Source organism: Podarcis melisellensis (genome assembly GCF_964234715.1).
Source record: "Podarcis melisellensis genome assembly, chromosome: 6".
In the NCBI taxonomy this organism is placed as follows: Eukaryota; Metazoa; Chordata; class Lepidosauria; order Squamata; family Lacertidae; genus Podarcis; species Podarcis melisellensis.
In genome coordinates this window covers 60,638,112-60,661,753 of record NC_138538.1, presented here as the reverse complement: position 1 = coordinate 60,661,753, position 23,642 = coordinate 60,638,112, and the positions used below count along the sequence as shown (strand labels likewise).

The 23,642-nt window shown below is 43.1% G+C and overlaps 1 protein-coding gene and 1 long non-coding RNA gene across 4 annotated transcripts in view; one reads left to right on the top strand and one right to left on the bottom strand.

Moving 5' to 3' along the window:
- ROR1 (receptor tyrosine kinase like orphan receptor 1) overlaps window positions 1-3,289 on the bottom strand; it is a 163,520-nt gene extending 160,231 nt beyond the window's left edge. The window contains exon 1 of one of the 2 annotated variants that reach the window (XM_081915708.1): window positions 3,183-3,289. Coding sequence is in view for 1 of the 2 variants with exons in the window: in XM_081915706.1 (XP_081771832.1) it covers window positions 1,900-2,233 (334 nt within the window). In the remaining variant the exon portion in view is untranslated. Of the gene's footprint in view, window positions 1-1,899; window positions 2,502-3,182 lie in introns of those variants that run through there. The other variant, XM_081915706.1, reaches the window with a different exon arrangement.
- Window positions 3,290-3,457: 168 nt separating this feature from the next.
- Window positions 3,458-23,568, top strand: LOC309372370. Of its 2 annotated transcripts, XR_014169467.1 has the most exons (4): window positions 3,604-3,722; window positions 5,153-5,225; window positions 18,966-19,746; window positions 23,026-23,568. It is a non-coding gene; the product is annotated as an uncharacterized lncRNA (long non-coding RNA). The 2 variants fall into 2 exon arrangements; XR_014169466.1 differs by lacking the exon at window positions 18,966-19,746 and having other exon boundaries at window positions 3,458-3,722.
- Window positions 23,569-23,642: the final 74 nt, after the last annotated feature.

Sequence of the window (23,642 nt, the reverse complement as noted above, 5' to 3'; positions counted from 1 at the left end):
TCACAGAAAGGATTGACTATGATTAGAAGAGTAGTTGGATATGGCTGAGGTAGTACTAACTGATTTCTGTTATTTATGCAGTGTTATCAAGTACATTGTCTTCTAACAGGGACAGAGGGAGAGAAGAAAATAGGTTCCTGCCTGCAATTATCAGACAGAAGAGACAAAGGATAGTGACCAAGGGCACATGCTTATATTTATGGGTGACACTCCTTATCAGGGGACCAAGCTATATATTTCCTCATGATCCAATTCCCCAGCTCAGCCAATGAGGCTTACTCCCAGGTAAATGGGGTCAGGACTGCAGCCTCAGTCACCTCTCTCAGCTTTTCACCTCCCCTCCTCCCATCCTTCAGGAACAGTTCCAATGGATCCACAGGAGCAAACCATCATCCCTTTCAATTATGTACCAGCCCAAAAAAGAAATAAAAGGAAGCCCTGAAATGCTTCCCACGGAGCCATTAGTAAGGCCTGGGCTTGCCTTATTAATTTAGCTTTAAATGTTGCCATTGTGCTTTCTCGTCTTTTCAGTGCCAATTCAGATAATGCTTAGGAATCCACAGATCAGCCTGACTAACCAAACAGTTACCATTAGGCTCTGCAGATGCTGTGCTGGCCTTTACAGATGCATGCACAGATCTCACTGAGCTCTGCTACAAAAGTGCGAAAACGGGTGAACAATAAAGTAAACAACTGCCGAGTTCCAGGCTTTTGTTTATTCAGATTCACGCATCGACCTCCAGTTTCATTCAACAAAATGCAAACTCTTGCAAAAGAGAGAGAGAGAGGATGGGGTTGAGGGGACACACTCGGGTGGTTCCTGGCAAAGCTCTTCGAGAGGGCGAGAGAGCCAAACAAACGGAATAGGACGAGGCGGGAAAAGTCGAAGGAACCCTGAACAGCAGCGACTCCGAAGTGGAGAGACCCCTCCAGGCAGACACGGTCCTCCAGCCTCAGATTTTGTTTTCAGCGCCTGCTGTTGGAAAATGTGAGTTGCTTCTGAGCATGTACAGAGTATCTCCACACACACACACACCCGGTCACTGAGTAAACACAACCACCCCAAACATATCTGGTGTTGGGCAGAGGAGACTCTCAGCGAACTGGGGGCCCCGGGACCTCTTGTTTTGCAAGTTAAGCGTGGGGCAACGCCCACCCAATTCAGCTCCTCAGGAAAACAACTATAGGCACTCGGAGTTAGCAGGCACAACGTCAGCAACCGCGGAGGCACTTTGAACGAAGGAGCATCGTAGGAAAGGGAAGTATGTGCGTATAAAACGACTTATAGGTTCATTTTTGCAGTGACACATACCAGGACTCAAGCCCTAGTTTTCGCTTCTCCCCACACTGGGAGAAACTGCTTTCTGCCCATGTCCAGAGGCAACACTCCTGGCCCGGACAGGCTCTTATGCTCTAACACTCCGGGAGAGGCTGAATCCTTGCTCCCATAAACCCCAAGTTCTCAGAATCCGACCATCCATCACCCTCACCACACAGCAGACTTATTTGGAGGGGCGCCCCACGAAAACCCCTTCCCCGTGCGAGCGCGCGTGGGTTCGCACCCTAATGCCGCTGTGAATTTCGTGTACCAGGGGGGTCCCCTGTTCATCTGCACTGGATCCAAGCGGGATTGGCGGATCCAGCGCCTTACAGACTCCGGAATTTCTCCTGCAACCCTCAGCTTGGACAAACCGCCCCCTAACTCTCTCAGCAACAACTTGGAGGGACGGAGAGAAAGGAGCCAGGAGGTCAGGCAATTGCAGCGCCGCCGAGGCAAAGGCAGAGGAGGAGAAGCAAGAAAGGAGGAGAGGGAGGGAGGAAATCCCCAACCGGCGCATCCTCCAGCCCCGCCGAGAAAGAGGCGACGCCTGGGCGGTCGGGGGCCTGGCTTCTTCTTACCTTGGGCTGCGGGCTCCGCCAGGCTCCGCGTGTGCAGCAGCCACAAGAGCAGCTGGAGCAGGAAAGGGCTCCTCTCCCAGCCGCGCGGCCGGAGGTGCCGCCGCATCCCTGAGCCGGCTCTCCTCGCCTGCCCTCGCGCCCTCCACCATCCACGGGATCCTGAGCCGAGGTGCTGCTGCTGCCCCGTCCCCGCTTCCCTGCCCTTCCCCTTCGTGGGGTTCTGCGTTGTGGAGCCGGCTGCCTCGAGGTGGCTGCCGCTCCCAGCGCGCTCTCTCGCTGCTCTCAGCCTCCTCCGCTTGTCACTTCCCCAAAGCGGCGCTCCAGGCCGACCCATCCCAGGCCGAGGCAGCCCCGTTGGCTGGAGGCGGCCGGAGAGGCAGCCCTTGTGCTCGGCTCACCAGCGGCCCCTGCTGGGTTAGCGCGGGAAAGCGGCGCGGGAAGTCCCTCGTCCCCCTGTCTGTGTGAGAAGGCCCAACTAGGCTCTGAAATACTTGGGAGTTTAACTTGTAAAGCACGCGCACGTTCAAAATTAGTTTTAAGGCCGCACAGAAGGAAATAAAAATAATTAAAAAGGACAGTTCTCTAGATATGGTTATGGGAAAGGCTGAGGCAACTAAGGGAAGGTCCTGCTATTAGGCAGAGGGAGGCAATGGATGGAGTAGGTGAGGGGTAAGAACAGAGCTGGGTGCTCACAGCCTGCCCTGCGCCCCCTAAGCTAACCTGCTGCTCTGGGGAGCTGTGGGGGGATGCTGTTCCCTCACCAAGCTGCCAGTCTGCTTGGCTTTTGTATGAGTAATGGGGGGGAGGGGGTTACGCGCGCCATATTGCCCTTTTGCCTCAGGCAGCAAAATGGCTTGAGCCAACCAGGAAAATAAATGAAAGTAAGCTAACAGAGGGACGCAGGTGGCGCTGTGGGTTAAAGCCTCAGCGCCTAGGACTTGCCGATCGAAAGGTCGGTGGTTCGAATCCCTGCGGCGGGGTGCGCTCCCGCTGCTCGGTCCCAGCGCCTGCCAACCTAGCAGTTCGAAAGCACCTCCGGGTGCAAGTAGATAAATAGGGACCGCTTACCAGCGGGAAGGTAAACGGCGTTTCCGTGTGCAGCTCTGGCTCGCCAGATGCAGCTTTGTCACACTGGCCACGTGACCCGGAAGTGTCTCCGGACAGCGCTGGCCCCTGGCCTCTTAAGTGAGATGGGCGCACAACCCCAGAGTCTGTCAAGACTGGCCCGTACGGGCAGGGGTACCTTTACCTTTACCTTTAAGCTAACAGAAGACTGCACTTACCTAAAGTGGGTTTGTGGTTTTACCGGCCGAAGCAAGAGAAAAGTAGTCCACTCCTGCTGAGGGGCATGGTGTTAAGTTTTGTTAGGAAGGCAGAATGAGATACAGTACTGTACAGTATAATATGTGTATGGATAGCGTCATGGTCGCTCGATGGCACTGGGCTTTTTTTGACTCTGGGTGGAGTCAAGACTTTCCTGTTTCCACTTTGTTCTTGTTGGAGAGGAACAATAAAGTTCTTGTTTAGGTTCTTGGCTGGTATATCTTCTAAGTGCTCCCTGTCAGTAAGCTACTTTGAGCATGCCAATATGCCTACCAAACATTTTAGGCTGTGTTAATTGATTTAAGCTGCAATCCTATCCATACTTTGCAGCTCTGCTCCTCTCATTTTAGGAGTATGACATATTTTGGGGCCTCCTCAAATTATAATGTGACCCAGGGGCCCTATTCATTTTTAGTCTCATTCACATTCTGCCTCAGGATGAAACACATGAATGGAAAAGAAATAGAAATAAAAGCTGTTTCCTATTGGAAGTCTGTAAGGTGAGGAACCTTAGGCCTGGGGAGCAAATGCAGCCCTAAAGGCCTCTTTCTAGCATTCAGGCCATACCTCTCACTGGTCTTGCTTCATTCACATTCTCTTTGAATGTCTTTATGGGTCTAAAATAACTCTGATAATGCCTCTTGCTTGCTTCGATGAAAGACAAGAAAGAAGTGTGTGTGTGTGTGTGTGTGTGTGTGTGTGTGTAGAAACTAGTCTACAAAAGTAAAATTCACATTAATTGCTCTGCCTACTTCCTCTGGCCCTGCCCACCACCAGAATATGGCCCCCAGAAGGTTGTCTAAAATGAAATGCTGTTGTCAAACAGAAAAAAATCTCCAACCTTGGTTTAGGCCTTATGCCTTGCTACAAATGGAGGCAACCTATGCTCCACAGGGGGGAAAAGAACCTTTAGCAGGGACCTAGTGGGTGGCAACACAGGAGAAAACCCAATCCATTTCATTATGGCTCCGTATCTAGTATATCCCACATTCTCAAGATGCTGCAGCTAAATCTGAGCTAGAATACTATTTATTGACACATCATTTTAAATAGATACAAGAGGATCAGGTTTACTCACCCATATCAGGATGCAAATTGAAGTAGAGGAACTTATTAGTACAGGAAAACATGTTTGAAATTGCTGACCGAAAACATTTCCGGTACTGGATGAGTCGCTTACCTAAGAAGCAGCAGCAGGGGACTGAACCCCTGAGCCAAGTCTGTCACCTTTAGAGACAATTTTCCACTGCTGCATCAGAGGCAAGAAAAAGGACCAGATTCATGAAGGATATATGTCTGGAATTTCCTAGATAAAGCTGGGATTTGGCCGTCAGAAACAGTGTTTGGGCAAAATTGCTTAAATGTACAGGAAAATCTGGGTGTATGCCAAAAGTGTAGATTTTGTTGAATTTCCTTTACAGTAGCTCAAAATCTTCTCTTTATTTGAGATTTTGCCCCCCTAAAATTTCAACAACTTTTGTTTCCAGATTCTCACTTTATGAAATATGGCAGCCCTAATATACATCCTTTTCTTTTTTTTTTGAAGGTACTGTTTTAACACTTTGCTAATTGCCGCCTAGGGGTCCTTTGGTAGGGTTACAAAACTATTATCATTACAGTGGTACCTTGAGTTACAAACGCCTCAGGTTACAAACGCTTCAGATTACAAACTCTGCTAACCTGGAAGAGTTACCTCAAGCTGAGAACTTTGCCCCAGGATGAGAATGGAAATCGTGTGCCAGCGGCGCAGTGGCAGCAAGAGGCCCCATTAGCGAAAGCCTCTAGTTAAGAACAGTTTCAGGTTAAGAATGGACCTCCGGAACGAATTAAGTTCATAAATAGAGGTACCGCTATATTATTATTTCACTCCTCCTCCTTATTTAGGAGTGTGCTCTTAGTGCTTCCTTTTAATTCTATTCTCTCTTAGCAGGGCCTGCCCAAGACCTTTTGGCCCCTGAGGAAAACCACAAAATGGTGCCTACCTCCACACCAGGGAAGAACAGGTGAGTGAATATCTACATCAGGTAAAAGAAGGAAATAAAGATCTGCATTGGTATCTGCTGCCCCTGTGCATCCTGCTGCCTGAGATGGTTACCTCACTTTGCCTCATGGGTGAGCCGGCCCTGTCTCTTAGTCATGAAAGATGGGGGGAGGGTGGATTGTGGAAATATATGCTATTAATTGGTTTAGTACAGAAAGTTGACTGGTGCCTTGATGACAACTCTGTTGGAAAGTACTGCAAAAGTGTAATGCAAAACTGATCGATAGATTAAATGCACCAGATATATTCTGTTTGAGAGGCGGAACAAAATAATTTACAGTAATAAAACATAAAAACATTATTTTTAGCTCCCCATCTGCCAAGCTGCCCACAATTAGCAAATGCAATATACTTCCTGGCCTACAGAATGTTCTTCAGAGCACATCAATGAAAGCTGAAACACATGCTTGGGGAATACATCTGCTCTTAATCTGCAGCATTCTGAAGTCAACACAAATATTTTTGCTATTTTCCCCTTAACTCTCAACAATCAGAAAGCCTGTGGCATGCTACAGCGGAAGAGCTGAAAACCAAATGAGACTGCAATTCAATATACACTTACCTTGGAGGAAGGTCCATTGAATTCAGTGTGTCTTACAGGAAGACAAGCCCAGTGAAGCAGTGTAAACCTGGGAAGTAGTAGAAAGTAACAAAACGAGACCCAGTTAAAAAAATAATGATAATTAAAATATCAGATATCCAAATAACTCTGTAATGATACAGAATAAGCAAGACTGAGACCCCACCTGCACTATACATTTAGAGCAGTCTCCTAACACTTTAAATCAGAGCTTTCCAAACCATGTGTCATGATTAGTGCAAGGGTCTGCAACCCGCGGCTCCGGAGCCGCATGTGGCTCTTTTACACCTTTGCCGCGGCTCCGGGGCGGATACTAGCGAGGGGAGGAGGCACATTGTGCGCCCCGACACTCCCCACTGTGGCGGGTGCTGTACTGGCTGTGACGTTGCATGGGGGCAGTGTGTGCATTAGTCACACACCGTCCCAGCGTCACCTTCCCGCCCACTGTCAGATCGCGGCTCCGGAGATATATTTGTTTTAAATGCCGCAATGGTTTTGCGGCTCCCAGTTTTTTTCCCCTTCGGAAACGGGTCCAAGTGGCTCTTTTTGTCTTAAAGGTTGCAGACCCCTGGGTTAGTGTGTCAGCTGCAGTGTGTAGGTGTGTCGTGTGAACGTTCCTTGGGCTCCTCCCAGAACGGATGCTAAACTGAATTACTGTGTGGCAAAATGAGTCATGTCTAAAAAGTGTGTCACCAGCATGAAAAGTTTGGAAGGCTCTGCTAGTCATGACTTCCCTAAGGGATCCTGAAAACTGTAGTTGGTTAAGGGTGCTGAGAGTTTGTAGGAGACCCCTGTTCATCTTATAGAGCTACAATTCCCAGAGTCCCCTAGAAAGAGGGATTGGTGATTAAACTACTCTGAGAATTGTAGCTCTGTTAGACAGTCTCCTAACAATTTTTTGCACACTTCACAAACTAGAGTTCCTCCTTCCTGGGGCTCTTTGGTGGATGCCATGACTGTTTTAAATCATATGATATTGCTTTAAATGTATCAAAAAGATGGGGTCTCAGACAAAGGCAGACCCTGGTATAGCGGTTAGATTTCTCATATATAATTTACTGGAATTCACTGAGACCTTATAAAACTATCAGAGGAAAAAAAACTATGTAGGAAAAGCCTTAGAATTGTGTATTCCAACATTCTTTTCTGAAACAACAAACGGTTTGTAGTTGATCTCCTTAATTAATTCCAGTAAGAAAAATTATGCATGACAGACTTTTTAATTTTTTTAAAAAAAATGATGATGATAATAATAATTACTATCTGGGAATAATTTGTAAAGTGAATGTAACTATGTGGAAGCAAATGTTGCAATGTGAGAAATTGGCTTCCCATACATGACATTGCACATTTGTTGGTCACATGGGCTTACAACCACATTGCAAGAATGTCTGTATATTCCTTCCAAAATATGTCTCCCGCTTCATACTTTCCAATTATACTAATAAATAGTGTAATTTATGGACATTTCCCCCCAAAACATTTAGTACAGTGGTGTTCAAACTTTTTTCAAAGAGGGCCAGATTTGATAAAGTGAAGAGCCGTGAGGGCCGACCAAAGGGCCAACCCAAGTTGTTGACCTTTTTTTTACCCCACAGTTGTTGAGCTTTGGACATGCCTGATTTAGTAGAAAGATTCCTCATTCTTTGTCAAACATGCTTCTGGAACTGGAAGGAAAGGGAGAATAACCATGGAGGCAATGTGCAGCAAGAAAAAGTGCAGCTGCCAAATGTTTAAGGCTGTGCACACACCATGTGCAAAACAAAAAATAGAATTAAAAACACTTTCCACCATGCTCTGTGCTATGAAACTTTAATAAAACACTATCATGTGGTGTACTGCTGCCCCTAACTCCTACAAATAAAAACAATGTTGTAACACTTTAAGCATCCCATTTCGCCAAGCATGGCTATCGCACGAGCACCAGTGAGATATAAGGAGCATTGCACCCTTTCCACACATACTCCATTACCATTTCTGGAACGCTCACCACTCTGAAAGTAATGCTGTAAAAGAGATCACCATAATTCCTGCAAAACGGTGACTGGCTCAAGGCCATTGAATGAGCTACCCTCTCTTTAAAAGCAAGGCTAGCTACAACATTCACACACATATATTCTGGCCCTTGAGTCCAGTCCAAAATATTTATTCTGTAAGTTAAGATAATAATTACATCATTGTTCTATAGCTGGGTGAGACATGGGATACCATTCTTTCAAAAGTGGATTGGGGGTGTGTGTGAAATTATTTCTATATTCATTATTGCCCCTTGAATGAGAAATGTTATTTCTGTTTATTAGCAGTGGAAACATGAGGTTTTCAGTTACAGTTGCAATCCAGAGATATCTGAGCTGATAACTTTTTACTTTTTTTAAAATAAAAGGGTTTAAGTTATCACAAAGTCTTGCTATTTGATTTCTACAAGACTTGGAAGTTTTGCTCCCCGCTGTGTTTGAAGCCCTCAGGTACTGCTCTGTTTTGCAGCAGAAACGTCAGAGAGAATATATTCAGTCAGCCGCTGTAGACTGAATTTCATTTTGCTCTCCGAATGAATAAAGGCAAAAAGTGCAACGTCCGCTGGGTCATACACTCTGAAATGTGAGAGCCATCAACTTCTTAATTGAAGTTTATAAGAATGAAAAGGAAAAGCCTCTTCTAAAGAGTGGGGGGGGTGGGCTTGCATCAAGCGGAAACAATGGAAGAAGTGTATAATCTTGAGGGCTTGGGATCTTAGAAACTGATGTGACCATTTGAAATAATGTTGGCTTTGCTGTGGTGAGATACAGTCAGTCATCTGGTGAGCAGCACTCAAGATTTATAAACAAGGAACAGAAATAAGGGATTGGGGGGGAAGCAGACTCTTTTTAATCCTCCATCCTCTCCTATTAATCCCTTTCCTGTTATTGTTCTCTGGATTATAAAAGGAGGAACATTTTTTTAAAAATCCGTTCAGATGTACACTGACACCCTTCTCATTTGGAGACCCTCAAACTACTCAGAATTAGTAGTTTCTTCTCAGGTGATAATAGGCCAAATGTGAAGCTAGAAACATGTAAAGGTTAAATGATGCAATGGGGGTCATTAAATGGGGGGCGGGGAAGCATTATATAATGCTTCTTTAAACAGACTGAGAAATTCCCTCCCAACGTCCAGCACATGCATCACTTACCTTTCCATTTGAGAAACAGTTGCATGATTTTATGTTTCTTTTCATGTTTCTTTCGCTTTATACAGTATGTGACAAAGTGGCTTTCCAACACTTTTGACTGTTCTTTAAATACACCTTATCTGTTGTCTATTTGCAGTTTTTGTCCAAAAACACACACCTTTGTTTTCTGAGGTCACAGTTTGCTTCAAAGGGGTATTCTAAAAAACGGAAAACTTTCCCCCTTAATCTGTTTTACTGCATACTCTTAGGCATTATTCTGGGCTTGGTGGTTCTGCTGGATATTCAATCCTCTCCCATATTTTGTTGTTTTCAAGTTGATGGTTGCGTTAAAAGGGCACAGGGAGCAATTTACACCTGAGTTAAAATGAATGGGGTGTGTGTGTGTGTGTGAGAGAGAGAGAGAGAGAGAGAGAGAGAGAGAGAGAGAGAGAGAGAATGCATGAATGAATGAAACACCACATGCCTGCACTCTTGGGGTTTAAACTTTCATTCAAGTATTCTTTGCTCCAGTATTGAACAGCAGGGGCACAAGGAGCAACCCAACCCCTGGAATTGCATGTTCTTCCCCCACCATCTCTTGAGGCTCCCAAAACCACACTAGCTCAGCTTTACACCTATCTTAAGCACCTTTTGTTTTACTGGAATGGGCCCCTGAATTGTAGTATTCTTGTTTGCCTGTATTGGGAGGTTTGTGTCCGAATGTAGCAACCTCTGACTTGTGTGGCTGGAACATAGCCTACTTTACAAAGGTCAGAATCTCATGCATTACTCTGCCTACTTTTGCCTCTGGCCCTGCAGACATTATCATGCAGCCCCCTATATATTATCTATGGGGGAATGTGCTGGAAAAGACTCTCCTCTAAATCGTCTTCTAAATTTTGATTAACATTTATTAAACTGCAACCTTCATTAGGGTGGAGAAGTGGTAACAACATTCCAATAAACATATATTTTGAAATAAAACTAGCATATAGAAAAGAGTGCATTTTAATCCCTTTTTTGTTTGTTTGCATATTTTATTTTGAAAGGAAATGCATGAAGTCCACCACCCTAATGTTAACTTCAAATGTTATCCAGCATAACAATTACACCCGAGCTACTAGCTGGTTTAGGCGAACAGTGACAGTCAACTTGGTTAGATTGTTTATCCAGGAGATTTCAAAATAGAACAGAGCAAAGAAAGTCATTTGGGATAATTAAAATGTGTCCAAAGAAGTCTTCCTTGCAGAATTGGAAAGCAGCATTTAAGTTCCATAAATCAGTTAGATTAAACAAGTGAGGTTGCTATTTTATAAGATTCCAGCCTTTAGAATAGCAGCTGTTAGGCGCTTTTGAAATGTGTCAGTAAAATTTAAGGACAAATGGTAAAAGTTTCTTACTAGTTGGGAGCAGCAAAAAATGTTTACAGTTTTTCCAAATGTTTGACTATTTCAATTACATCAGCACAATTCAGAAAAAAAAGCTTTTGCCTTCTACTACAGAGCAGAATTAAAAGCTCAGGGTTGTTTAGAATCATGTTCTTTCATTTTGTGCCATGGATTTTAATAGCTGAGAGTCAGAAAACTGCTATTATAAAACTTTCTTCTTTGAGGCATTATAATTACAGAGCAACTTAATGCTTGTAGCTTCACAGCATGTGGAGGGGTGTGTGTGTAAATTTGTAGTCACTGTCTCCTGATTTGCTTTCAGAGTAGAAGGTGTATGTATTAAATATTTGCAAACTTTAGATATGAAGAATTTTCAACAAACTTTTCATTATGGTATTACTGGGGGGGGGATTCACCTTCCTTTGTTGGACCTTCATACACTAGATAGCCAATGTGGCCCACCACCTAATACACAGACCAGTGTTCAGAAAAGCCAAATAATTAAAACCTGCAAACAGCATTATTCAGCAGTGTGATCCTTTGCATATGTACTCAGAAGTAACTCCCATTAAGTTCAATGGGACCTACTCCCCAGTAAGTGGCTTACTACTTCTTAGTAAGCCTTAGTAAACACACAGTGTTGTTGTTTGTCCAAGATCCTTTCCATTTATATTTCAAAGCCTATCTTCTTGTTTCATCTGCTGCCTGGTACCCAAGTACACAGAGCAAAAGGGTAGCTCAGCTTCTCCTCAGGCTGATGCATTACCTCTGATAAACAGCCATACACACAATCTTCTAATTTCCCAGAGACCTGCTCATCATTTGCGCTTACTCAATATGGAGTGCTAAAGTCAGTGAAGAGTTTTTGCAGTTCAGCACAAATTAATTCAATTGCTAAAATAAATAAAATAAAATAAAATAAGCCTGTTTTGTCGAATATGCAGTTATCTGAAGAACTGAATTCAGACTAAGCCCAATCTTCAGCTATTGTCAGAGTAAGTTTTCAAACCAGCCTTAATCCAATTAACAGGGTAGAGCCAGAATCCTCTTGCAGATGCAAATGGCTTTAGCACAAATTCATGCCACATGGGTTTCAACCGTAGTCTAGTTTATCTAGTCTTCTCCTCCAAAGATTGATGAAGGGCAGGACAGATAAGTCAAAATTCTGTAGTTGCTTTTGTGGGGTTCAAGAAAACATACAAATTGCATCCTGGGATCCTATATTTAGATTTATGGGCAGGAGAAAATGACTTCAGTTATCACCGCAAGATTAACAGATGTTCTAAACTACCACTAATGGAACATCAAGGCATGTTGCTCCATCAGACGACTGCTATATCTGAACACTCTCTAAAAATCAGATTAATAAAGTGTTTAGCTAAGCATCGCCTCATCAGATGGTGGAATCTACTAACATCGCAGAATTTTTTAATTTATTTTGGGGCCATATATTGATTAACTGCTTTGTTAAGGATGAGAGCAAATGTGTTGCCTACACAAATGGATTTCCACAAATTAAGCCTTGTGGTCGTTCAGCTTTTTTGCCATACCAGTCAGATATATTAGGTGAAGTTGCAAAAGGGGGGTGGGGAGGAAGACAAACACAAACTCCCAAACATCTGGATCTAATTGGATTCTGGTAGGATGTGCAATAGCCGGTAAGGAAAGGAAAGTGTGGGAGGGATTGCTCAACTGCTCTTTTGCATAAGGAAATTAGACCTTTGTGAAAATATTTATTGCTATCTCAAATCCAAACTGGGACTAAGTGTTGCATAAAACCAAAGATGCAGAACTCTATGCCATTCACTCATCACAAAAAAACTAACTTATAGCACAATGCATCTAGAGGCTGGGGCAGATGCAACCGGCCATTGGAATTAGCTTTCCCACAGCAGCTGCCCTTTCCCTTCACACCCCTCACTTGCACCATATAAGATTGCTCTACACATTAGTTGCACTTAACATGCATCAAAATCAATGGGACTTAAGTGGTGGCCAACTTTTCATGGTGATTTCACTTAGATCTTACTGCAACTAACCAACCCAAATAATCACACGATTCACTTTCAGGTTTTTTGTGGGAAAATGTCCTAATATGGGCTGTTCGATTTGTTTTCTTCATTTTCAGTCTGCGCATTGCATTGCAATTTACCACAACACTCTCCTGACTGACTGTCCAAGCTTTCTAAAATCAGATCGGTAGCTGCACAGCTGTTTCCATTCAGGAAACAGTCAATAGAGAAGCTATGCATTCTGTCCCCATTATTTTAAATGGCCAAGATACTTTCCCCCTACCTTGTGCTTCCATTTCCATAGCTGAAAATGGTATTGTAGGGCTCTTCGGTGCATGTTTCCCAGCTCTGAGTAGGCATCCCACTCCATTTGATTTACGTATTAATGCTGTGTGCTGCCAGTACAGTAGATCTGTTAGGCTGAGGCCACTGGTGACATAGTCATATGCTGCATATGTGACCACTCTAGCACAATGTGCTGCTAGAGGGCAGTGGTGATGCAGCACTGCCCCTGGGATATGGCCCAAAGCATACCCTGTGAGACCCAAGGCATACTCAGGCAAGTCTGGGATGGGATAACTAGAGATGAGACCTAGGAACCACATGCATAGCTCATTGTGTTTCATGATGGAAGAAAGGTGGGACATAAATGTAAGGAAATGTAAATGTATTTGATTTAAATAGCACTTGAGCAAAACACTGCCTCTGCAAGAACATTTAGTGTGGCACCACTGACACTTTGGAACTCCCTGCCTATTGAAATCAGACAGTATTCACTGTATTCTTTTTGTTGCCTGATGAAGACATTCATATTTAAACAAACCTACCGAGATGTTTAGAAAGTTTATATGTCTTTTGATCTGCTTTAGTCTATTCTATTGCAGTTTTAACTTTCTGTATGTTTTAGATTATGGTTGTAAAAAATATTTAGTGATAGCAGCTCAAAGTATCAAGATGCTGTCCCGCTTCTTTTACACGAAGGGGGGCAGATACATCCCAGCAGCCCTTGAAGTTTTTCAAGCAAAACCTCTGGCGCAGTTACTGTACGGGGCACAAATCTGGACGGGGAACCACTGCTCCAGTCTTGAAACTGTTCAGTCTAAATTTCTAAGGCAGATATTCGGCGTCCCCTCCTGTGTTCCAAACGCAGCATTACGACTCGAGGCCTGCCTTCCATCTGTGGAAACTCGGACCTGGCAGAGAACATTCAACTATTGGCTTCGTCTTAATCTGAATCCACCTGGTCTACTGCCTCTAGTAATGCAAGACCCTCACAAAAGCAAGTGGTTCAAAACTGTGCATCAAAAACTCCTTACATGCGGTCTGCATTCACAGTCCCTACTATCAATGGGCCTCATTAAAGCAAAGAGTCTAATAGGCCAGCGCCTGAAAGACATTGAACGACAAAACAACCTGACTATCTTAAAGAAACTGTGCCCATGGTATACCTACTTTCCCCCTTCTCATTTTGACTCTCCAGCTTCATATTTGTTTAAACTAACCATCCCAAAATACAGACGTGCCTTTACATTGGCTAGATGGGATGTTCTTCCCTCTGCTGTACTCGAAGGTCGTTACCAAAAGACTCCATTTGAAAAACGACTCTGCCCATGTGGAGATGGTAACACGGAAACAGTGTCCCACGTCCTTCTATCCTGCCCCCTTTACAAAGACCTAAGGAATGAGATTATTACTCCACTCATTCTCTCCAACCCCGGCCGTTCACCAGACATTACACTGTATTTTCTATTATCTGATACGGATAGTCAGATAACAGAGAAGGTCGCGAGGTACATCGAGAGAGCTGCGAAATTGAGGGCCACCATCTGAGTGACAGACTTGTTCATCTGATGGACCTCCTTTTGCTTGTTCTTTTCTTCCTTTTATCCCTATTTTCACTTTTAACTCTTGTATAGCTGTGGCCTGTTGGCTTTGCTAATAAAGTTTTGATTTGATTTGATTTAGTGATAATTTTATTGTTTTATCTTCTTTGTAAACCACGTTGAGGTTCCTTTTTTTCTTCTACAATTGAGCTATATAGCAATTTTATGAAACAAACACGCACTAAGCTGCTGCTTTTGTCAAGGCATGTCAAAGGTTTTGTCATAGTGACTAAAACAGAGACAGAAGAAACTTCCTAAGTCAACTAAGGGTGTTTGCAAACAGTCAACAAGTTTGCCTATGATCTGTTTCAGCATGATGGGAATTGCTACGTTTTGAGAAATAATTTAAAACAAGCATGCAACGTGTGTCCAATGCAAAGGCTATGTGCAGCTTGAAAAGCATTCAGCTATTACTGACCCATTTCTGCCTATAGCAATCTTTCTTGCCCCATTCAGGCATCCAGACCGATTGACCTGAATTGCAATAGTCAGGGAAGCACAAATGACAAATTGTTTTTCTCTGCTCTCCCTCCCCCTTTGTTGTGTCAGGAAAGAAGTGAACATGTGGGCTATGTTAACTTTTGCCTTGCAGTGTTTCAAGGGGAACTGGAAAGTAGTGTGTGTGTGTGTGTGTGTGTGTGTGTGTACCCTTAGCAACAAAATAACCAGCAGCACTAATTGCAATGCATATTTGCGCAGACTGAAAATGAAGAAAACAAATCGAACAGCCCATATTAGGACATTTTCCCATAAAAAAACTGAAAGTGTATCGTGTGATTATTTGGGTTGGTTAGTTGCAGTAAGATCTAAGTGAAATCACCATGAAAAGTTGGCCACCACTTAAGTCCCATTGATTTTGATGCATGTTAAGTGCAACTAATGTGTAGAGCAATTTTATTCATGCTAACTCAAAAGAAAGGCCCAGTGTGTTGCTCCCAGATTTATGCATGGAATTGTGGACTTGATCTGGATCTAACTCCAATATGTTCATATGTGACCACTGCTGATGCAGTATAGTGGCATGCAAAAGGGAGCTACTTTAAAATTCAAATGTAGATTCCAGCTTATGAAGGTTATCAACATGGGGGTGCAAATAGCACAGAGATTGATGGGTGGATTATATTTCTATGCCGCTTTTCATTCAAATGAATCCCAAATAGGCTTAAACAACAACAACAACAACATGATAGAACATAATACAACATCACATAAATCACAAAGAATAATTAATAAATCATCCCTGAAACAATTATGATCTATAAAACACTATTAACAAAGCAGCAACTAACAAAATAAGCTAAACATCACACTTAAAGCAAAAGTCGTATTCTATGCTTAATAAATCACGACAGCATTTATAATCTATACAACAATATTAACAACGTCTAGCAACCAAAATCTAAACTAAGCGGCATTAAGTTCATACTCACAGCCTCCACACCATCATGACTCATCATTTTTTACTTTTTTTCAGCTCATTAAAATACACGTCCACATAATGCCTATGGCAGCAACTCTCTTCTGAAGGTTCTTCAGGCTGGAGGTGGGGCATCGGAGGTGAAACAAGCCATCCACTGATGGCAAACAGAGCATCTTTCTCATCAGTTCTTCCTCTGGAAACAGGTCCCTTATGAAGGCACCTAGGGCTGGAGGGTGGGGCAAGGCAGGTGGAAAAAGCAATGACTTGCTGGCCAAGGTGAACACAGTGGGCAGGATTCACCTAACAAACTCCATCACAGCTTCCGTTTGCTCAACAGGGGTTCCCCCATCCTCCCACTGCACCTCTTCCATTGGCTCGAGGGAAGGGGGGGTGTCAGGAGAATCCCCAGAAAAGCATGTAGGGAAAGGGGGGTTATTATTATTATTATTACTATTATTATTATTATTATTATTATTAATTTGTACCCCAGCCACTCTGGGCGGCTTCCAACAAAGATGAAAGATACACTAAAATGGATAATTCCATCTGGCAAGCTGATACGCTTGCGCAGACATAATGTTGAATTCCACCCATAGTATTGAAAGTAGACTCAAAGCAGAATACTTCTGTATCCCCCAGACCCTGCATGTATAGTGTGCAGGATTATTTTGGAAGATTTGACATGCTTGTTTAATGGGACAGTTCTTTGCTTGTCACCTTCACTAACCCCAAATCCTTCTTCACCACCACTTCCACTATGAGCCTCGCTGTTTGCACTGCTGACTTAATGATGTGTCAGTCGAAGAGGTACCTGCCTTTTGCAAGGATGTATCCCATTTCTGATGTGAACTAAAGAAGGGAGCCAACAAGGGAGCGTCTCCCTTTTTCAAAAATCAGAACTGATTGCATTTTCTTTTTTTAAAAAGGAGGGTACCTGGATTTTACTTTTAGTTATAGAGTATTATAATTTCTAATCGTTTTGCATGTTGCTTCATATCAGCATGAGCCCTTTGGGATGGGAGATAAGTACAGAGAACAAAGCACTGAATTCAACAGTGAAATGAGTACATGCTGTCCTTCTGTTCTTCCGTACAATCTTCTACTGTTCAGCTGCTCAGAGGATAATGGCAAAACAATGCCAACTGCATATCCACAACAACTGGGGAACAGCTGTAACCACAAGGAAACTCATGAGCACCTGGGCCTCATACGTGTTAGCTTAACATCTTGCTGGCTGGGACTAGCAACTCATACATTTATAGGCAGGTTTGGTTTTGTCCTTTGCCTAAAATTAGACACACAGACACACCTAAGGTAGATTCAGTTGACAAGCATCTGGTTGCTTTAGATCCCACTGTATGGAAGGTTATTTTAGCCCTCTCTAGAGGTGCATTTTGACAGCAGCCATGCTTTTAACATAGTGAATAGTAAATGTCTCAACACATGAAAACTGAGGTCTACGCTAGATACTATAGGCAGAGGCGTGTAACATTATCAGGACAACAATTTCAAATATTGAAATGTGGCTTCCAGAGGGAACAACAGAGATCACAGAAGTAGCAGGGGAGGGGTTACATAATATTTCCCCACCTGCAACACCCCCCCCCCGTGGATTTCTCTCTGCAGAATACCAAGTATGTGTTGTTATTTGGAATCCTGATCTATAAAGATCAGGAAAACCGCTTTCATGCCCAATTTGGAATTCTGCAGGGGAAAGCTTGGTGAGTATGATCTGAAACAGGAAATAGTGTGGGGGGAAAGGGTTAAGTTCCCTGTTCTCCCCTGATGCATCTCTCATCCAGATCAGAGATTCTTGAACTTAGAAGTTGCTTACCACATACAGGGAGATTTTGGCCTCTTTGCTCCCAGCACTGAGCTTCTTAAAGTCTGTCTATGCACATTAGTTTAGAGCAGGGTTGGTCCAAGACATTTTGGCACCTGAGACAAACTGCAAAATGGTTCCCCCTCTCCCCCGCCAGGGAAGGTCAGTGAAGATCTACATTGGGAATAAGAAGGGGAAGGAAGATCTACATACAGATCTGCTGCCCTTGTGCATCCTGAGGTGGCTGCCTCACCTGGTTTAGAGGGTTGATGGCTGTATTTCAGAGTTGTCAGTGATCATTGTTCAGTCGTACCTTGCATCCCAAACGCCTTGCAAGCCGAAGGTTTTGGCTCCCGAATGCTGCAAGTGACTGTTCCGGTTTGCAAACTATTTTTGGAAGCCGAACGTCCGACGGGGCTTCCACGGCTTTCAGTTGACTGCAGGAGCTTCCTGCAGCTAAACAGAAGCCACACTTTGGTTTCCAAACGTTTCAGAAGTTGAATGGACTTCCGGAATGGACTCTGTTTGACTTCCAAGGTACGACTGTACTTACATTCACATTGTAAGTCCTGCCATCGTCACAGGAAGAACTGGTTCTGGAAGTTTTTGCAGCACTTTAAATAAGTACTTTGAAAAAGCTGAAATCTAGTACCATAACCAGTATTGCAGCAGTGCTGATAATGGCTTTCAAGAATACTCATGATAAGGAGTCCCCTTTCTTCAAGGTCCAGAGCACTTTTGGAACTATTTTTAGCTTTGCATAAGAGAAAATGGGTGCATATTTGCAAATTTGCTAAAGGAGCCCTTACAAAAGAAAACAAAAGTGCATTTCCCCCCTTAACAGTTCCATTGGCTAGACTAGGTGTTATTTGCAATCCTTTCTATTACCCTTTTATTTATTTGGGCTAGACAGAGAAGCTGAAATCAGGAATTAGACAAACTGAGTAAACAACTGCACCCCCCTCCGCCCCAAAGAAAAGTTCCCCTTCTTTCATCACAGTGGTTCCAGTGATCAAATTACTGACACTGGATCACAACGGTTGCCATGGAAGTGTTATTGGGGATGCTGCTTCTGTTTATTTAGAACACTGTTAGTCCCCAGGGGTCAAGAAATGTCTACTTACCAAAGTAACAAGATGTGTAAACATTTTGATCAAATCTACAATATGCCTCTACTGCAGCGGCAACATTTTAGATTCCTGTATCATTATGCAACAAAACCTCATAGCTTTAATGTTCTTAACAAAATCAACTGCTCAGGTATATTAAATATACCTTTATCTCCTCTAAACAGAGTATATAGAGAAATAGTTGCCTGGCCAAAGCTAAGATTCCTGGCAACTTTGAACATTCTGACTGCACAAACCTGGGAGGAAATGACCAGATTCTTACTGGAAGGAAATAATAATAGGTAAAAAGGTGGTAAAAGTGATCCGTGCTTTTTCCCAGCAAGTAGAGAGAAACTCATTCAGGAAGAAGTTGCCCTGAAGAACTTACCTAAAGGTAAGGGAAGTCAAAGGATCCTTCATATATTTTTGTCTCCAGAAAGTTTTGAGTTTCTGATCTGGACATCCATATGGAAGAGAGTTCTGTCTGTGCTGTGGAAGATGAGGTGAGGTGAATCTGAAGGAGGGAAGCTGTGCAAGTGAATAGGTGGACAGGCCTGCATGTGTGCAGGCTCTCTGTGTATTTGTGAATACTAGTCAAGTCAAGTAACTAGGAGGCAAGCAGAGTTATGGGTCAATGATGCATAGAGTCTAGCGCTACAACTTTTAATAGATTAATTGGTTTTAAAAACCCAGTAAAATAGTAACCCCCGTTAGTTGTGAAATAGACTTTTATATTATTATTGCCTAGTGTATGCATAAAAGAGGCTGCTGGATCAGGCCAGTGGCCCATTTAGCCCAGCATCCTGTTCTCACAGTGCCAATGAAAAGCCCAGTATTTTATCATGGAAGCAGTCGAGCTGCCAAGATGCTGCCTTGAAAAACTACCCTTGATGAAAGTTGAATCATTCAGTCAATTAAGAATCATAGCATTCATTGGCTTAGATTTATTTAATTGGCTGGCAGCTCTAAGTAAGAAGCCCATAATCTGCTTTAGCACAATACTTTAATCCACTTCTGCCTGCCAGTCTCTCCTGTCTCTCAGGTGTCCTCCACAGCCTCTTGTAAATTTTGGCTCTTTGTTGCCAGCCAGTGCCCAGTCCCTGAGAGGCCACCAAAAGATGGTGAGGAAAGATTACAATGCTTGGAGCTTTTGAGGTTTGCGGGGGTGGGGGGTGGGAAGCTGAATAAGGAGGGATTTGATGGAGGTCTATAAAATGATGTGGGAGGGGGAGGAAAGTGGATGGAGAGAAGTTTTTCTTCTTTGCTCTCATAAGACTAGAGCCTGTGGTCATCCAATTAAGTTGAAAGGTGGGAGTTGCACAACAGATAAAGGGAAATGCTTCTTCACACATCATATAGTTAATCTGTTACCACGAGGCCGCAACCAGCTGGGAAAGATTTTAAAGAGGGGGTCAGTGAATTTGTGAAATATGGGTCTATCAAAGACTACTTGTCACAGTGGCAATATATAAGTTGTTTTAAACTGTTTTCAGTACAGTGGTACCTCGGGTTACATACGCTTCAGGTTACAGACTCTGCTAACCCAGAAATATTACCTCGGGTTAAGAACTTTGCTTCAGGATGAGAACAGAAATCGTGCTCCGGCAGCACGGCAGCAGCAGGAGGCCCCATTAGCTAAAGTGGTGCTTCAGGTTAAGAACAGTTTCAGGTTAAGAACAGACCTCCAGAACGAATTAAGTTCTTAACCCGAGGTACCACTGTATTGTGCTTTAATGGACCCTAGAGTGTGGGCAAAATTAATAATAATAGTAATACATTGGCTCCAGTGTCAGAGGCATATTAGTTGCTGGAAAACATGAGCAGATTTCTCTTGTGAAACTCTCCTACTTGTGAGCTTCCCATAAACAACTGGTTGGTCTTTGTGAATGTTGGACAAGAGCAGGACTTTTGTTCTTGTGTTCTTATAAAGTGTATCACATGCAAAGGCCTGAAATTCGAGTTCTTTAAGGACCACAGTGACCTCTACAGGCTATGAACCATGTTGGCAGCCTCTACTAAATGCATCTTTCTACAAAGTAGGGAATAAGGTGGAAGAGATGGAAATATTATTTTCGTATGAGCTAGAGAAAAGGGCGATACTCCTAACTGAAATTGCACTCCTCCTTTTCCCAGAGAATTTCACTTCTGTTAATTGTGGCTCACACTTTGGAATATGTTTTGATCTTGCTCAATAGAAACCTAAGCAAAGCTTCACAGACCACTGAAGCTCTCACACGAAGGTTTTACCGAAAGCTACCCACACATTAAGTACTGCTTAAAGTCCAAAATAAAGGGTGAAAAAATGGAAAGGGGTATGCTGTTGTTTAGATATGGTTCCAGCATATTGATAACACCACTCACCTTTTGATTTGAGAAATATTTATTCCAAAATCCACTGTTGGGCAATATAGTTATCAGAGCCAACCAAAATGTCACAAAATAGCTCAGATTTTTCTAGATTTCTTTTTATATGTTACCCAAACTGGATGGGTCAGACCCACCCTGCAACAAAAGAAAACCACATCCTAAACTTAGGCTGGGTGTTGAAGCCTTGAGGTCTGCATTTAGATGAAGTCTGAAGATGAAGACTGAATTAGACTGCTGAGTGCTTGCAGGTATCAGGTTACATGTAGGATTCAGGGTTGAAGAAGCAATGGCTGATGCCCATTTTTAAAAACATACAGCTGTTGTTCAGAATGTTAGGTAAAAGTCATCCATAGAAACAGAGGCTGCATTCTACACACATTTACCTGGGAGTAAGTTCCACTGAACACAGCAGGAATTACATGAATAGCACTGGTCTTCCTCAAAACTCTGAAAGGATATAATCCTAAACATGGCTTCTAGGAAATAAGTTTCACTGGGAATTATTTTGGAATAGACATGCTAGAACTAAGCTAGAGAGGACTTACCCATATTTGCAGAGCAATTCCACCACAGAACTGCAATGGATAAACCCAAACTGGCATGCTTTGACCAAAATAAGTTTAGCATGTATTTTAAAGAGGGGTGTTTTTAAAATGCTCCCAGATAGTGTGTTGCAATCTAGATCAGGGTTTCTTTTCCTCCACATCACACCATTTGCTGCTATTCAGGATAAACAAGGATATATATTTCACTATTAAAAGTTTGAACTTGTGTCACTGAATAAAAGTGAGAGCAAATATTTTCCTCCTTCCTGGGACTTGGTATTTAGAAGCTGTCATGTCCAATTATGATGGTAGTTTTCCCATTAAAAAGGGTAAGGGAGGGAAGGAGACACCCAAAAGTAATTTGGAGGCCTCATTACGTGATCCATCTGGGCTCTTTTGGCTGTGGGGACGGGGCTTGCAGCATGATTAGTTTTCCCAAAGCCACAGCAACTGCTTACGTTAATGGTTCTTGACACTTGCAGGAAAAACTGTGCAGAGTAGATTATTGGGCTCCTCTGTTAGTGGCAAAGTTCAGGCAATTTGAATGCACAGCTATTAGAAGCCTTAGATGAAGGTCCTGATCTGTTTATCTCACTCTAACTTCATGTACATTTGGGACATGCTGTTAATGAAGATGGGGGAAGGAAACAGGGGTGCCTGTCAAAGAACAGCGGATAAAAAATGTAGTCTAGTTGGAAAACAGCTGCCAGAGAGGCTCGAAAATATATCCTGATTTAACCACACAACTCCTAAGGCTTCTGTACTTTCTGATCATTAACACAAGACAAGCCTGCTGGATCTGCCACTGGCCTTGCTAGTCCAACATCCTGGTCTCACAGTGCCTAACTAGATGGCTGCAGGAAATCCACAAGCAGGACCCGAGCACAAGAGCACACTTTCCTCCTGCAATTTCCAGCAGCTAGTATTCAGAATCATACTGCCTCCAACTATAAACCTCTATGCAATTCAGGTGAGGAGATTGATAAATGATCTTTTTTAGGTTGGTTAAAAGTACGGAATTATTAGGTCTAGTCCAGTGGTTCCCACTTAGCTAAGAACTGCGGGCCCCAATTTTCAAAAGCCAAGCCATGGACTTTTGGAAATTTTGATTTCTCTATAGTAGCTTTTGATATGTGAATGGTGCCACGGACCACTGGGTGGGGGGTGCCACAGACCCCCAATTGGAAACCACTGGTCTAATCTATTCTCTTGTGGTAGCAGGTCCCACACATATACTAGCACCCATCAGAACTTGGTGACTTTCCCAAGAAGAGAAACACCTGCGTGAGCATAAAGAGAAACATTTTTGAGAGAAGGGTCGATTTGCACTCAAGCTAGTTAGCCATCTCATTTGTGTATGATGGCTCTTATGGAAGAAATTCTTACATAGCTTAACCCTGTGTGTACTTTGTTGCACTGATTTCCAAGGGACACACTTTGAAGTAAGGATACAATTGAATTTATGTTTTATATTGTCTTGGCCCTGAGGGTATGGATGTCTTCATTTCCCATCTATGATCCAGCTCGCAGCGCAGCTTCACAAGTGCTTTCCGATCCAGCTGAAGAACCTCTCTGCAACGTTCCTTACTGAAATGTTGAAATGACAAGGGAAATCAAAGCAAGGACATTTGCAAACATTAGAAGGGAATTGTAACTGCTACTTCCAGACTACCTGAAAGGAACTTCAGCTAGTGGTGGGGGCCACACCACCAGAGACATATTCTTGGCTTCCACAAGATCCTTTTCAGTGCCAGATCCTTTTCAATTCAAGAGTGTGGGCTGCAACAGCATTAGGAATTATGGTAGTTGGAGAGTGACAAAGGAAATGAGACAGGGCTGAAAACTATGTCTCATCTAGCAAAGCATAGTGACAGAATTGGGAGTCTGTGGGCAGGAATGAGTGATGACTTACACAAAACTGTACAGCGCCTAGAGCATTGACTTTGTGAATAATAAAACGATGAAGATGATGACTGGAGCGAGTAGGGAGCTGGCATTCCAACAAGTATAATATAGAAATATATAGTAAAATGCTAATAATATCTTACCTAGTTTGGGGTTGGGGGTTTGTTTGTTTTTGCTCCACTTGCAGCATGACTATATAA